Raw genomic sequence first — 17,362 nt, 5'->3', positions numbered from 1 at the left:
ACACAAAACTTGAGCTTAATACTTTTTATTTTTTATTAATCACTCACACATATAAATTAAGAAAATTACAAAGACATAGAATATGAGGTGAATTCCTACATTTACCCGAAGATAAACTATTAATACAAATAAGCTACTTGGAGATAACTCCTACTCTTAACTTTGAAATAAACTCCTATAAACAACAATAGAAACATACTACTAAATGACTTCTGCACTATAGTGCTACAAATAATTAAAAGATTAACTTAAATAAATATCTATCATTATTTAACATTATTCTACTCTAATACGACTTCTAATAACACAGTGATTAGAGCAGCTCAAGTAGTTTTCCTTCATGAACAACTTCTAAAATCCCAACATGTACAGATTGTTACATTATCAGCTTATTCAAATTTTGAAAAGTTTTTAAACATTAGCTTTACTTATTTTACTTTTGAGGTACGAATGGTTTGCTGTATGAATACAGATTGTTACATTATTCTTTTAAAATTTTAATTAGACAATTGATAAGGATTGAATTACCTTGGACAAAACGAGCATCACATGTCGAGAGTGGCTTCTCGAATCTTTACGCCAAATTTGGGTATAATAATAATTCATTCAGAATGCTTAAGAGCAAACTAAACATGAAAAATCTCATATTTCCAAGAATCCTATTAGATTCCTAATTAACCCTAACCGTGAAAGTTAAGACTAATCACATTCCTCAAAATCAAGCAACACATTCCTGAGAATGTGAATGCCGAAAGAAATGTTAAATTTCTTCCATCCAAACGCCATATTAGTGCCCTTTCACAAAGTCAAATGGGCTACTTCCAACAAACTTTAAAAAGTGTTAATTTAGTGTATTCATCTTTCAATTTTTATTTTAAATTTTTAAATTTTAAATTTTTTCAGTTTCAACATTCTGTTAAGATTTTCCGTTAAATCCAAACGGAGTGGTGTCAAAATTTCAAAATACCCATTTTTTAGTGAAAAAAAGGAAAAAATTGTTAAGATTTAAGCGTTACGTTAGGATTTAACGGAATTCGCAAAAATACTAACGCCGGAATCTTTGAAAAAAATTAATATATTTATATATATATATATATATATATATATATTGAGAATTTTGGCCAGATTTAACAGAAAATTCTAACGAAATGTTAAAATTTAAAATTTGATACACTAAATTGACAATTTTTAAAGTTTAAAAGTATGATTACAAAAGTGATAAAAAAAATTAAGAGGTAAATGAAGGTTTTCAAATAACTTTCTTTGTTACTCTAACAACTCCATTACCGTTAGTATACATTTCCGAACATTGCAAATAATCCACAAGCATTCTAACTGATATTAGCACACATTTCCAAACTTTGCCCTTTATGTCAGGAAAATCTATATATTAGGCAGAACACATACAGTGTGTCAAAGGGAGTGTGACACTCCATGGAAGTTAGGTGAAGCGTTTGGCACAAGGTAGGTGAGGAGTGTCATCCTTCTTTCCAATAATCACACGAGACAGAGCACATCTAGACACAGTTTCTGGGGAAGTCCATTGAAGATCTTATCTCTATATGTCTCTAGAGTCCTTTTGTTGGGTAGTTTAGTTCGAATGTCGGACTTCGAATTTACGATCTCTGCTTTAATGGGGTGATTCTTGTATAACTCATTTTACACAACTTTCATACAATCAAGACACAACCATACATGAGTTCCATCAATGTGTTTTGGTTGTGTGGAAGTTGTGCAAAAGAGTTGTGAAAGAATCATTTTTCCCGCTCTAATAGAGATATGATCTTTTGTCACTTCAAGACACAACTCTTGATCACTTTGAACAAAGGTAGACAAAAAAATTATATCTTGAAGTGATAATATATCATATCTCGATCTAATAACATGTTAAATAACTATTTGAATGTGCGTTTGATGAGCCTAAAAGTGCGTTTAATACCCCAAAAGCCCGTTTCAAGAACTTTGTGCCTGTTTGGTAAAAAAACCTCAAAGAGCTTTTGAGATCCAGAAACCTTGGAACCACGTTTTGCTGAAAGCTCAAAAATAAACGAGGATTTTGCTTAAACGACTTCCTAGAGAAAATGCACGCCGTAGTTTTCATTAAAATTAAACTTATTAACTGACAAAAATATCCATACCAGTTTCACATAATTACAACCGTGCCCCTTTAGAAACATCTTTACCCAACCCTTCGTTCTGTCTTTCTTGTTGCTGTGGTTGGAGTTGCTTCAGAGGGAGGGAGACCCAAGCTGAGGCTGCCTAGGAGCTCATTTTTGCAACTAAAAGCACTTTTTTAGTTTTGTTACCAAACATCAATAATATTCAAAAAGCACTTTAGACATGTAGTTATCAAACAGGTATGTAATAGCTTTTCAATAGCGGGGCTTTGTAGACAAAAGCTGTATTTCCCAACGCAATTTCAAATAGATCCTAAATCATTTAATTGACATTCTAACAAATACAAAACAGAAAATAAACAATAGGCCAAGAAGAAAAGACTTAAAAACCTTTACTTAGAGAAAACACAAATTTTAATTTATTTGAATGCTATGCTACCTACAAAATTAAATGTATTGAGCAAAAATGATTGCTAGTGACAATGACCTAATCCCACAAATAAATAAATGAGGAAAATAGATCCAATTAATGTTTTGTTTATCGTTTATTGTCGATAGATTGGATTACTTGCAACAGCTTGTCCTGTTGCAATGGCTTTGATAAATGTAAATCCATCCCATATTGAAACATGTTGCTTACTAGCTCTGGGTCTATGTGGGCTGTCAATGCAATAATAGGTATATGGGTGCCATGCTTTTGTTCCTCTATCCGTATCAGTCTTGTTGCTTCAAATCCATTCATTATCGGCATCTGAATTCACAAATACAATTTAAATTCATTAAATGTCACCAAAAAATAAATCATATGTATAAGGAGAAACTTCACTTAAACCTCCCGAACTTCTATTACAATTGTAATTACCACTCTAAATTACAAAAAAAAAAAGAGAAAATCTTAATTTAGTGTATCAATTTTTCAATATTTTCAATTCCTCCCTCCGTTAGGATTTTCAAAATACCCCTCCATTTTTTTAGGAGAAAAATTGCAAAGATTTAAGCATTGGTCAAGATTTAACGGAATTCGCAAAAATATCCATGCTTGAATCTTTGAAATTTTTTAATAGTTCTTTTTAATATATATATGAGTATTTTGAGAATTTTGATAGAATTTAAGAGAAAATTCTAACGGACGGGTGAAATTAAGAAAAAAAAAATTAAAATATTGATACACTAAATTAAGAGTTTTTGAAGTTTAAGGGGATAATTGCAAAAGCGGCGACAATTCAAAGGGTTTCCCCTATGTATTATTAGTTATGTAGAAAATGAACTGCATTTATGAATCTGTAAATAAAAAACGAGTCTATTAAACTGACATTTTTGTTAGTGCAAGTGACATCTTTTTATAATGACATCTGTTAATCCTATTGTTAACTGGAAAACTTCCAAAATTCTCTAATGAGTGATTAAAGGTGCAAGTTTGTATTTTTGCAAAATGAAAATAAAGTTGAGATTTGGTTTGGAAAATTACCTCACAATCCATAAAAACATAGTCATAAGGGAGAGAATTGGAGGGTCCTTCCTTTCTCTGATCACTAAAGAGTTTGCAGATTTGATCAAAGGCCTCCTTTCCATTCTCACAGATCTCCACGTTTGCGCCAAGTTTACAGAGATTACATGTAGTCACCCGGCGTGACACCGGATTATCTTCAACAAGCAGAACTTTCTTCCCATCCAAAGGCTTATTATCAGTGGATTCAGTGCTTCTCTCATCATGTCTATGTATTACCATCTGATGAGATGAAGACTCCCCCAGCTCAAGAACTTTACAGCTGAATTCATTCAAAGAATTGTTGTCTACTAACTCCGGTAAATTGAATCTCTTCAGTTCAGGTATTAATCCCAGCACTTGATATAAGCGTGAGCCGTGCAAAGGCTTATACACAATGTGATCATATGGAGGGTCTTCTGAATGAGCAACATGGTCGGTTGGATGATCCAACCAGACAACCTTACACCTTGAATTCTGAATGTCTTTCCTGAAGTTAACCACAGCTGAAGATAGCTCGGAGAAAGGACCGGCGCCGGCATCAATCACTACAAGCATGATGCCGGCAGATGAACTCTTGGAGTTGCTGCATGAAGGCACATAATTTGCTTCGGAATCAGAGTTGAAAGATGCAGTTTTGTTCAGGAAATCAAGTGAACCCATCTGGGTTTTCTCTAAGAAGCTGAAATAGGAGATGTCCAGCTTCTGCTTTATTCTCTCCAGTTGTGGGAGTAGATTTTTCCCTTGCTTTACATATGACACCTTTATGTTTAAGCTTTCAATGTACTTCAGCAAAACTTTCCTCCGTTCATCACCTGCTATAAGAAGTACTACATGAGATTATCCAGTTTAGGCGAACCGCCACGAAGTAATGCAAGAGATTGAAATCCATTTGCAGGGCAGCGATCATTGTGCGTTCCAGGGAATTCTTCTGTAGCGTCAGCTGATTCTGCTTCATATGTGGGAAGTTTGATACTGATGTTGAAGCAGGTGCCTCTTTCACCAGGCTCTTTGTCAATGATTCTTATATCTCCACCCATCAGACGCACCTACAGCATAAACACAACAAGATTTAGCAAATCAAAGCAACATTCACTTTCAAAAGGAAGCAAAAGATAGAAAACTGGTTTTTGGGAAGTGTTCTCTGTTTTTTATTTGAATAAAGTGTTCTGATATGACATAAATGTCAAACTGTTCTTATATTTTGAAGAGCATTTTGTATTTCAAATTGTTTGTTAACGTACGACAAAACGAAAGATAGAAAACAAAGGCAAAAACAAACATGGCAAAGTCTTTCATTGCATCAACTGCATATTTATCTGTATTACTTACCAAAGATTGAACAATACCAAGTCCCAAACCAGATCCTTCTTGGCCAAAAGATGTTTCCTCAACCTGATTATAGAATTCAAAAACAGATTTTCGCTTGTCTTTAGGAACTCCCAAACCCGTATCATCCACCTCAATGACAAATTCAGTGAGATTGGGAGCTTGTTGAGCTGTTCGAAGGGCATCCATATCATTTAAACCTTTCTTGTTTTTGGAACAAACCTGGCACAAACAATCCAACAACGTACTGCAATTAGAAGCCATTATGACATTTTCCAAACTTGTTTCCTGGACAGTTGCACGAACTGTGATGTGACCTTCTGAAGTAAACTTCACAGCATTACTAAGTAAGTTGCATAGGATCTGCTTAAGCTTTCCTCTGTCCCCTCTAACATGGCATGATTTGGCAACTGAGCCATCGCAAGGATCAAGCACAACGTCAACACCTTTCTTCATGGCCATAGGATGGAACATATCCACCACATCCTCAAGGAGCTGAGCCAAGTTGAATTCTTCTTCTTCCAGTTGCATTTTTCCAGCTTCAATCTTACTTGTATCCAGAACTGAATTCAATAAGCCTGAACCATTTATATAAATCAAACAGTTGTAAAGATAAGCAATTTCTCACTCCCAAATAGTTCCTCTTTTATGGCTAAAAAAATGCTAGAAAATTCAAGTCATGTGAGTCTGATTGGCTAACAATAGAGTAATTTGTTCCAAAAGTAACTTCCATGAGAAAATGAAAGGTTCTACAAAATTACAAATCCCCAAGGTCGTTCCAAATTAAACAGTTATAAACTTATATACACAAGTACTGATCGAGCATGTTTTTACAATATTCACACAAATTGAGATGATTTAACACTTGTCCTTGGAAGCAATCTATTTTAATGACCTTGGTTTATATTATTACTCTCTTTTTCTTTCTCTTTTTTGGGTTGCATAAATCTTAGTATATAAATTGAATGCTTAAAATTAATCATTTCTTATTAGCTTAAATTTTTAAAACAAGTGATGATTTAATATAGTATCATATCTAAAGGTCTTAAGTTCGAACATTTTCTCCATCAATTCATCTTCTACTTTAGTTAAATATTACACGTGTTGGGTCTCTTTAATTAATGAGGAGTTTGAGCTCACACATAAACAAAGTGTTAGAATATAAATTAAATAATTAAAACTAACCCAAAGCATAACAGTTACCAAGAAGGTCTTTTGTGCAAGTATTGATCTGTGCTAAGTTTCCCTCTAAAACTGTGTCAGGATTACAATCTCGACTGCAAAGCTCTATCAAACCAGTGATAGCTGCCAAAGAATTGAAGCACGAATATCATGAGTTGCTCCTGCAAAGGCGTGGCTTTTATTCATGCTCTTGCGCTCTGCTTGTTGAGTTGCATCCATTTGTACGTTTAATAAGGGCAGCACATAAGAACATTTCTCTCTTTGCTGTTCTAACTATTAAGAACAAGAAGACACAAAGCGAGATAACCGTGAAAACAAACAGAATCATAAGAAGCATGACCGAGATCTTGCTGTTTCGTTGGATAAGGCTTATTATTCTGTTGTTGGGAAAAGCCAAAACATACACCTCAGAAATATATATTGGAACATCATTAGACAAACGGATAACAAATCCTCATGTCTTGGATACAAAAATCTCCCAAAAATAGAGAAAACTCTGACGTTTCCTTTATGAGTTCAAAGAAATGACTACAGAGGAAATTAACTTCAGATAAATTGTATGAGCAAAGTAGTTGGCGGGTTGCAGTCTTACATTACCATAGAACACGAACTTTGTCATATCCTGGTCAGTAGGGGTGGCAATTTATGTTCATGTGTTGGGTTCGAGTCGTGTCGAAACATGGACATAAGATTATAGGAATAATTGCACCGTTAGTCTCTGGATTGGCTATAATTATTTTTCATTCCCTGTAGTTCAAAAAGTTCATGGGAGGTCATCATGAAAAACAATAATTACAAATCAGTCCCTGAACATATTTTTTATTCAAAAGTTAACAAATTCTGTTAGTTAGCCATGTTACATCTAATAGGAAGCCGACCCGTGTTCATTACAATAAAAAATATAAAATCTAATAAAACTATTAAAATATATATATATTTGTTTTTTTTTAAAAAAAAATACAAAGGGGTGGCCCGAAGCCCACCCCTGGCCACCCTTTGTTTTATTTTTTTTAAAACAAATATTTATTTTTATTTTTATTAGATTTTTTTTTTATTATTGTAATGAACACATGTCGGCTTCCTATTGTGTGTGATATAGCTGACTAACGAAACCTGTTAACCTAGTGGATGAAAAATAAGTTCGGAGAGTGATTCGTAATTATTATTTACCACGAGGACCTCCCATGAACTTTTTGAACCACAGAAAGTGAAAAATAATTATCGCAAACCCCAAAGACCAACGGTGTAATTATCCCAAGATTATATAAGCCAACCCTAACCCAATCCATTTAATTAAACAGGTCAAATATCTTAACCTTAATCCTCTAATTTTGTATTGAGTTCGTATCAAGTTCGCAGGCCATATAAAAAATTACTTGTCGTTATGTTGTGTATTGGGTTCGGGTCGTGTCGAGACATCAGGTACAAAACTATATAGATCAATCCTAACCCAACTCATTTAATTAAACTGGTCAATCTTTTTAAACCCAACCCTTTAATTTCGTATTGTCTAGAAGTGTGATGGTAAATGCAGAGGCCATGAGCAGAGAAAGTAATTAAACAAAAATCATACCGTTTGAACTCCGGCAATGTTAAGGATAGAGCAATAAAAGACGTACTCCATTCCCGAAACTTCCCTTTCAAAATGCACCGAACTGCCATCATCGGACGGCTCACATGAGAAGTTTCCGACATGACCTCTGGGGTCACCATTTGGACTCACCTTTTGCAGCAAAACTGTGTCGTTGCTTACCGTTATCTGGGTCTCCGGCAGTCTCGACTGTATAATCACTTCCCCATCTTTTGTAGCCAAGTGAAAATCACCGTCGAAGAATTCTAAAGCTGCAAAAAACTGGGCAACCACTTTTGCCGGGAGACCGAGGGAAATCACACCTCTGCCATCCATGGCCACGGCGCTAAGAAACAAGCTATCTTCAGCTTTGTTCAACGCATTTCCCAACCAAGAATAGCCTCTTGTGCTGTTTAAGGCTTGTTGAAACCAGCTTGCGTTTCTGGTGACCGTTGGGTCTGCCGCAACCGCTGCTCCATACAACTCCCCGCTGTCCCGGTCAACTGGCTGAGTATACCAGTTCGGAGAAGATGATGTGTTGGAAAACACTGCGACCATTTGATCCTCGTCTTTGTAAAACGAGAATAGTAATCCATCTGTTCCAATATATGAAGCCTGTGATACATATGGAATCGTTGAAAGTGCTAAAAACAATGTCGGTGCAACCTGAAAATTAACACAATTAACAAATTAAGCCAATTACAATGTCTCAAAAGCTGAAGCGGGTAGGAATGTGTGCCCTCTCTTAGATCAAGCAAGGCTCTTGTAACGTAAAGGCATCTTCTATTGTTTAAGTAACCTTGTAGCAGCTGTGATCTATAATGGTCTGAATCTGACTTTGCCTGAATGGAAGAAATTCTACCCGACTTAATTATTAGAAAATCTGTTTGGTCTCTTTTATATATATTGGAAGGTATCTTTGAATTAAAAAAAAAAAAAAGAAAAAAAAAATATTTTAGATGTGGAAAAAAAAAAAAGAACAGGGTGTAAAAAATTTACTTTCAAAAACTTATGGGGTATTTTTTAAAAAAACATTAGGGAAACAGTTAGAGGTTAGCCCCCAAGCCTCTTTCTTTAACAAGTGAGACCTAGCAAATAGAATATTTATTTAAAATTGAGGATAAACTATAGAATTAAGGTTAAACTTTGCTTTGATTATCCCAAAAGTGAATCAATTTAATTTAATTAAAATACTTTTTAAAAAAATAATAAGAAAAAAGCTTTCAAATTTTCTAAAAAACAAATGGTGGTGTTTGATAACCCTTTTTAGGATGTGTTTTTTGTTTTCTCAAAAAAATGTTTTGATGCGACGTAAAGATAAAATGAGTTTAAAGAAAATAGTTTGTAAATGTTTGACTTTCTTTTTCTTTTTTTTATTTGAAAGGAAATGTTTGACTTTCTTGGATAAAAATGAAGAAATAAAAAAAGAATCGATGGTAAGATTGAAAAACCTTTAGATCGAATTGGTGAATTTCCTGTTTTCACTGGAAATTAATGCAAACATAAAATAGGAAGATTTGGGAATAACTCCCACTAACCTTTGTTTGGATGGCATCAAATGATGAGAGATCAGTTCCATTTAGAGAGGAGCTTAAAGCTCTTGCAAAATTCATGGCTGATGAATTTAGTGGAACTAGCAATGTTGCCGTCGTTTCAATCCTCAAAGTAGAATTCTTTTGTGATTCACGTGATTCCGTGGTTATAGTCTTTTCAATTTGTTTGTTCATTAAAAGTAGACGTGAGAACATGAAAGCTGAAAGTCCCTGGATGCCAATTAAATAATAAAATGTTACAAGTTAAACTAAGACCAAATAATCAAATAATTATTTATTATTATTATTTTTTCAAAAGTTTGACGAGGGAATTACTAGAATTATGAGAAAACAAACTGGCCGCCATATTATTGTTGAGCAGAAGTTCACCAAATTAAGACGCCGATTTCATTTTGATGGCTGAAACCTCTCCTCTATAGAATCTACATTTTATGGAAAATGGAGAATGATCACCAATATATATATATATTTCTTAAACAACCACTTTGAGTAAATATATGAAATGAAATATTACAATATATAGAAAAAATTAAGGAAATAAAAACGATTAAGAGAATAAAGGAATGAGAAAATGCTGATCAGAACCCCGAGGGGTTGGCCTAGTGGTTAAGGCTTGGGCTTCTAGGGTGTGATAACCATGAGGTCACGAGTTCGAAACTTCATAGGTGCAAACTCCCTCTTGGAACCAGCCACCCAAGTTGTGTGTAGGGGGTCTTTGGGCCTCTGACCATCAGCTTGCGATTTAAGGCTTAATGTCTGGAATGGCGTCGGACATTGGGCTGGGGATTAGTCTGCAGTTCCTGGCAAAGTGGTCACCACGCTCGGAAGGGTCGACTACCACCTTGTGTGAGCCAGTCGTTCAGCAAACGAGGTACATCATAGCTATAGGTACTGTGGGATACCCTAATAAAAAAAATAAAAAAAAAAAAAAAAAAATGCTGATCAAGGATGATCACTAACAATATATAAGATCACTTAGTGGCATACTTACTTTGAAAGCCACTGACCATTAATCAATCCAGAAATGGCGAAAATGGCCAAAGTTTATAGAGAGTGAGAGAGAGAGACGAATGATATTGTGAATCCCCTACAAACAGAATCCAAAAAGGACTCTGGACTGCTATAGTGGGGCTTTTATCCAGTGTGGAAAAAACCAGGAAACCTCGTCTGTCTATTGGTTTAAGGATAAAAGCCGTTAAGTTTATAATTGACTTTTCATTAGCTAACATGGTCATCTACCAATAAAACAACGCCAGATCGACTTGCAAAGCTATTGGCATTACCACACAACAAATACGAGGTTCCATTCAAATTTTCAAATGGAAAGATATTTAGGTGACAGTCAAAATAGTGAAAACAGAAATGTTATTTTGCATTTTTTTTTCAATATATTTCAGTTGATGTGGTATACTCAATTTGACCTTTGAATTTTTATTTTTTATTTTTTAATTAAGATTGATTTAATGATAGATTGAGAATGTCATCCTAGCTGATAGAGTACAAAATACTATTTCTCATCACAAAACGTGAATGTCAACGCTAATATGTCGCCGCTAATAACTTGGCGAAAAATGTTGATGCACGCGGGTTAAGGTGAGAATACAAATAGCTTTGACATTACACTATTAGCATCGACTGTTGTCGACGTTAATAAGTAGCCATCAGTGTCGACATTTAGGTCGACGTTGATGTTGTATCTCAAGAGTCGACAAGAATCGACACTAATGATAGACTATTAGTGTCAATGTTAAATTTAGATCTATCAACGTCGACTTATGGTATATGTGCAACAATCTTTAGTGTCGACCACATATATTATTAGCGTCGACATATGTCGATGCTGGTGGGTCATCATCAGCATCGACCTCTAACTCGACGCTGGTGATCATCAGGGTTGGAGCTTTTGGGTCGACCTATTAGCGTCGACGTGTGAACGCTAATACTCAATAGCGTCAACTTGAGGACTTTTAGCTTCCGGCAAGTGTTGACGCTAATGAGCGATTGTTTTGTAGTGATTTTAACATCTTCTATTTTAATATATTTTTTTATTATAAGAGACGTGTCGCAATATTATTGTTGTCGAGATGGCACTCAGACATTTTTCGTCAAAATTTTAAGTGTAGTTTGGCACATAAACCTCCTATTTGTCAATCACTTTTAGACCCTAAGGAAATATTTGCAACTCAGTAAAATCAATAAATTATTATTACTATTATTATTATTTTTAAAAAAAAGGAAGAAGATAGAAAGAAAACCCAATTTTTCCGATTCAATAGAAGCTGGAAGAAATGAATGGGATCCCAAAGAGAAAACTGTTTCGGTTTGGTTAACCCATGACCGATAATTGTATTACAATATATAACAATTTATATTACAGAGTATTCTTTGCAAAGTGCAAGCCGTATTTCTAGATAACAATAAATTTGAAAATACTACAAGCTGATAGAAGTAGCCTTAAGAATTCAAAATGTTCATGCGGTAATTGTGATTATATTAATTTATAGGGAAATAAACATAACCCTTAAACTACCACTCAATTGTCAATATACCCTCTAAATTATCAATTATGTCAATATCTCCCTGAAACTATCAAATAATGTCAATGTGCCCCACAATGACAAAAATACCCTTCGTAAAATTATAAAAATTCTTAAAAAAACAAAATAAAACAAAAAAAGAAATTAATTTTTTTTTTTTTTGAGTTATAGTTTTTTTTTTTTTCAAATTTATAAGGATATATTTGTCTTACTAAAACTTTTTTAGGGTTATTTTTGTCTTTTTGTTGACTTTAGGGGGACATTGACATTTTTTGATAATTTAAAGAGTATATTGACACAATTGATAGTTTGAAGAGCACATTGAAAATAGAGTGGTAGAAATTTGAAGAGGAGTATGTGTACTTTTTCCTAATTAATATTAATAAAAAATTCAAAATTTCTATGGTGTAACAAAAAATCCTTTGAATTTGAATTGTTGTTACAGATAATCTGAAACATGATTCATTCAAGACTTTACTGGCACACAAATATCCTAAATAAAAGAATCCAAAAATTATAATTCCTTTCTTCAGTCTGCCAGCATAGATTCTATGGCCAAATCTATATAAAATATAACTTCTTTGAGAAAGAGAGGATAAAACAATTAATATTACTATATGACAACTAAAATATGCATTAGTTTTTGGGGGGAATAAATCTTTGGTAATTGATTTATGAGGATAAACTTTTCCGAGAAAATTTTATGCTTATTCCCCATATATATAATAAAATGTCATTGCTTCTTCTTACAAGATACCATACTTGCTTCTTCTTCCCAAGCTTTCACTTCCACTTTGGAAATTCCCCACTAAATAATAGTATTAAAAAAAAAAAATCCCCAGAAAAGCATTATATACTTGATTAATAAAACAAGAAGGGAAAATCTTTTTACAATGAGATCGAGAGAGAACAAAAGAGGAGAAATGATTAATTATTTCCAGCAGATTTTGGCTTCTTGACAATCAAAACGGGGCACTTGACGTTCTGTGCACAGTGGTTGCTCACACTCCCAAGCAAAGCCCTGCCACACCCACACGAATAATGGGTCAGTAAATTACAGAAATCAAATGTTATTTTTCACGCCCATTTTACCTGAACGGAAATATAAGGTTTTGTTTTTTTAAGTGACCATTCGATTCATGCTGTGTCGATCGACGTGAAATAAGTGTGATAAAATGAGTATAAAAAATGAATTTATTCAATAAAAATTACTTCTTTTTTACCCCCTTTTTTTTTTTACGTGGTCATTGCTTCATCTTATTTCACGGTTAAAAAAAGATTTAATCTTTGGACCAGGGACAAACCAAAAGCATAATCACATGGTACAATCATGCTCAATAAAATTCAAATAATTCTATTTTAACAGATCCAAAATAGAAGAGTAATAAATACAAACCCAATCCATTCACATATATAGACCCCCATAGAGAATATATAAAAATGGTCCTTTTTTTTTTTTTTTTTGGAATGAGAATTCTTATAAATTGGTGGGAATTTTTTTTCTCAAATTCTCTATAAAATTTCCATGTATCATTTGAAATTGTAAAAAGAACATTTTTTTTTTAATAACATTAAAAGAGTTGGGAAAAATCTATTAAAAAAAGTATTTAGTTCTTAAGAAAACACAAGTTTTATAAATGGAGTTAAGGAAAATTGTTCTTTTTTAAAAAAAAAAATAAAGAAATTGTGAAGAATATAATGAGTAGGATAATTAGTAATTACATATTATTCAATAATTTTGACGTGAGATTTAAGTGGGCACACCTCTTGATCAAGCCGTAACCATGGCTCCCCATGACCAATGCATCAGCACCCAACTTCTCTGCCATCTGGCAAATAGCATCCCTCGGATCACCATGCTCTACTCTCGTCTCCACCTTAACCTAATCCAGCAGGGGTAAATTTGTTAAAACCAAAATTAAAAATAGACTAAATTACATGCTAAGCTCCAAATAATTGTTTAAATTCCAAGTTAAAAATCAATTTTGACAAAATACCATTTTTTTTTTTTGCTGAGTGTAATTGATTGATTGATAATAAAAAATTAAATTAAAAAAAAAAAAAAAAAAAAAAAAAACGTTAAAAACTACCAATAAAAGTAGTAACATGGCTCAAGATTACATCATAGATGAAATGGAAAATCCGATCAATTTGGTCATTGATAACAATAATAAAAAAAATAGTTAAAATAGTTTTTTTAAAAGGAATAATTTAATGTAAAATTTGTAAGAGACCAATTGACGCCCAGAAGAAATTTAGGACATGTCATTTACATGACAATTTTACTCTTCAACAAGCAGAAATTACGACTCACATCGTTAAGGTCTTTGCACATCCTCTTGGCCTTGTCTATGACGCAGTCAGCCACGTCATTAGCGTACCTGTCCATAGTGGCCAAAATATCCGACGAAAACAAATACCCTGAATAAAATGCGAAAATTACAGAAAACACCATCAATCTCCCAGGTTCCCGAAGTACCAATGAGATTCAGAGAAAATATACCTTTCGAGTAGTGTTCCCTCCTACCTGTGCCATCTAGAGTCGTGTAAACGACACGGGGGGGTTTGACGTAGAGGAGGACGAGGGTATCTTTGGAATTCTCGGAGATCACGTTCTTGAGGCACCACGAGAGAGCGTGCATGCTCTCCTCGCCTTCATCGACGGCCACGAGGATCCTCCGCTCCTTTTCTGCCATGTCAGCCATTCTGTTCGACCGGAAAGTTAGAACAGTTGAAGAAAACTTTTTCTTTTTCAAGGTTGTGAATGTGAATGAAATGTTTGTTCAGTGACTATTTATAGGGAGAGGGAAACGAGTCGGGCGAATCTGTTGGCGGTTTGTGGGTTTGGGTTTGGATTTGGTGGTTTTTGAGTGAGTCCGTGGGTCTGCCAGTTTTTTATGATTATCTGGTTTTGGGATTTATTAATAAATCTAAACTGTGAATAATAAGTATTTATTTGAAAAAACAAATGCTTTGATGGCGTATTAATATATATAGTCAAGTACGGTGAAGATGCAAACTTATCGTCTTGGTCTTCAAGATGGGGCCTATTGGCAAATCGAATTTCAAGTACTTTCTTTATGTCGATGTTTCTGGAACAATGGTTACACCATAACTGCCATTATACAATTAATTAAGGTGGTACAAGGGAATATGAGGGGAAAAATACATCACAACACAAAAAAAAAAAAAAAAAAAAACTTTATAGTTATCGGGAATGGGTCAAAAGATTGGCCTGGCCAATTGAGTTCTTGGTTCAATGGAGAGGGGCTGCCTTAAATGGCGGTTTCAAGGGATAGTTCAGAGGCAAATCTACCCGGCCACAACACTTATTGCAGAAACAAGTAGCCTTAAGAACTACAGCAGGAAGAGGAGCATTGTTGTTGGCTGAATCGAATTCGCCGAAGAGGAGCACCGCCGTGGCGTCTGGTGAGGGAGGTACCCGGACAAATAGGCTTGTTGGACACCACATCTAAATCTTCAACTGGATATGGGAAGTGAGGGTGGTTGATGAAGATGAAGGAGACGCAGTAGATTTGCTTCCAAGTTGCATACATTTTTTTTATTTTTTTAGAAAAATAAAGGAGGAAGAGGATGATGGAGAGACGAAAGACAAAGTTCTGAGAGAGCCGAGCCATCTGGACAGAGTATGTGATAAGTTGGTAGGGTAAAAAAAAAAATATGGCTATTTAGTATTTTTTTTTTTTAAAAAAAAAAATGAAGCTAAATGTAATTATATCGACAAATGTGAAAATATTAATTAAATAATTAATTTAAATTTTTATCAGTTTAAATTTGTGAGATAAATAGTGATTCAACATGATTTTAGAGCAAATATCTCGAGTTCGAATTTTTTCTTCGTAATTCACCTCTCATTTTAATTAAATATTCTATGTTGAGCATTACTTATGGAGGTGAGCAGTAGAATATTAAGTGAGTGATATAATATTAATTAAATAATTAAATTCATAATTTCTTATTTGCTTAAAATTTTAAGATAAATGGTGATTCAACAACAGATGCCGCAAAAATAAGGTCTATATTTTCATTTCAGCTTAAATTTTTTAGATAAATGGTAATTCAACCATATTGAAAAAATAAAAATAAAAAATTGGTCTATGTTGCAAGTACAACCGTCTTTGATATTTAAGAATTAAGAGTAATCAAACAAGTTTAAGAAAATATAATGTTGATAACCAAAATGGGAGCTATAGGGGACAAAGTGATGGATTCAAATAATCTTCTACAAACCGGTTTGTTTTATATCCGACATTTTTTGGTAATTTAAGAGAGGACATTGACACAATTAGTAATTTAGAGGCACATACAATGAAGTGGTAGTTTGAGAGAAGTATGTGTATTTTTTCTAAAATAATTTAATAAACACGATTAAACATGCAGATCATCACGAGACAAGTAACAGAATATTGACAAAATACGATAGAAGCAAAGGGTATTTTCCAAAAGATAGCAAGAGAGCATTTTCTATAAATTGGAGTTACTTAAGGCCACTACTACATTCTTAAATTCTGAGATAACATGGCTTATCTTAGTACTTAGATGTATTATGCGCAGGGTCATGCTGTTGACATGACATCCTGAGCATCATCCTGTTGTTTCTATAGATGGATTCTGAGAATATTGCACCATAAAGAAAAGAGATCTCTGCAATTTAAAACCAATCTCTCCAACGAAAAGAGAAAATAGTCAAATCAAAGGATGCCAAAGTCTAGATTAGAAATGTGTCGGTTAAGTTAATCACTAGACCAGAATCTAATGCTACGAGGTTGCCACATTGCCTCATGTAAAAGGTTGTCCGAGCTCTACCTGCTCGGACAAGTTTCAAGGCAATTCAAGCAGGTGGAGCCCGAGCAAGTAGGGTCCGAGCAACCTCTCACATGAGACTATTCATTGCAATGTAATAGGATAGCTTCATTAGACGATATCTAAATCCGCACCATAACAAGCTTCATGATAAGGGAAACACTACAAAATTAATGAATCTAGATTTGGAACTTAGAGTATCAGAGGTTCAAGTGGCTACATGGTGGTCAAAGTGAAGCACAAAGCATCTTTGTCGGGGGAATGACTTTTATGGTGCTTCAATTGTAAGGAATTATCTGTCTGAAAAAGTAGAGCATATTATGAGAACAAGGCTTCCATTTCAAATGATTACTTTCACCAGGACAACAACGTATACTGCTTCTCCATTCTTTACATGTAGACAAAAGCTAAAAGGGTGTACATCCATACAGACAACCATGGCAATCGAGTTGAAAACAGGTGAATTTTATGAAGGAATTTTTCTATGAAACTGCCTGTCTAAGAGCAGCTGATGCCCCTAACCAGTTCATGCTGACTGGCGTCCATATACTAGGAAGTATTTTCAAGATAAATTGTGATTGAATCACAAACTTTTGAACACACTTTAAGAAGCACCTGCAACCCTATATCCAATGCAGCTGAATTTAGTGAAAGAACTTGGGTCATATGTTTGCTGAATTAATGCAAGCCAGATCAATAGAAATGGAACAAAATTTAGCCAACTACGTCTTGGTCTCAACTTTAAATCAAAGTGATTCAGAACA

General features: G+C 34.1%; 1 protein-coding gene and 1 pseudogene across 2 annotated transcripts; both read right to left on the bottom strand.

The window, feature by feature from the left end:
- Positions 1-2,655: 2,655 nt before the first annotated feature.
- On the bottom strand, positions 2,656-9,411 carry LOC133852668 (histidine kinase CKI1-like; annotated as a pseudogene).
- A 3,049-nt stretch (positions 9,412-12,460) lies between these two features.
- LOC133851896 (universal stress protein PHOS32-like) lies at positions 12,461-14,659 on the bottom strand. 2 transcript variants are annotated; one of them, XM_062288521.1, is made up of 4 exons: positions 14,278-14,659; positions 14,089-14,195; positions 13,539-13,657; positions 12,461-12,795 (listed from the first exon to the last, which is right to left on the bottom strand). In XM_062288521.1, the coding sequence occupies exons 1-4, from the start codon at positions 14,477-14,479 to the stop codon at positions 12,702-12,704; spliced, it is 522 nt and encodes a 173-aa protein (XP_062144505.1). In that variant the 5' UTR covers positions 14,480-14,659; the 3' UTR covers positions 12,461-12,701. The 2 variants fall into 2 exon arrangements, with proteins under 2 accessions (XP_062144505.1, XP_062144506.1); XM_062288522.1 differs by having other exon boundaries at positions 14,302-14,629.
- Positions 14,660-17,362: the final 2,703 nt, after the last annotated feature.

This window comes from Alnus glutinosa, chromosome 12, assembly GCF_958979055.1.
Source record: "Alnus glutinosa chromosome 12, dhAlnGlut1.1, whole genome shotgun sequence".
Taxonomy (NCBI): domain Eukaryota; kingdom Viridiplantae; phylum Streptophyta; class Magnoliopsida; order Fagales; family Betulaceae; genus Alnus; species Alnus glutinosa.
This window is presented reverse-complemented; position numbering and strand designations above follow the sequence as displayed.

Excerpts from the sequence above, each read along its gene's own strand:
- LOC133851896 (XM_062288521.1), bottom strand. The coding sequence starts at position 14,479 with ATGGCTGACATGGCAGAAAAGGAGCGGAGGATCCTCGTGGCCGTCGAT. Across the intron at positions 14,196-14,277 it reads GAGGGAACACTACTCGAAAG|GGTATTTGTTTTCGTCGGAT; the intron begins GTATATTTTCTC and ends CATTTTATTCAG. Across the intron at positions 13,658-14,088 it reads TGTGCAAAGACCTTAACGAT|GTTAAGGTGGAGACGAGAGT; the intron begins GTGAGTCGTAAT and ends CTGCTGGATTAG.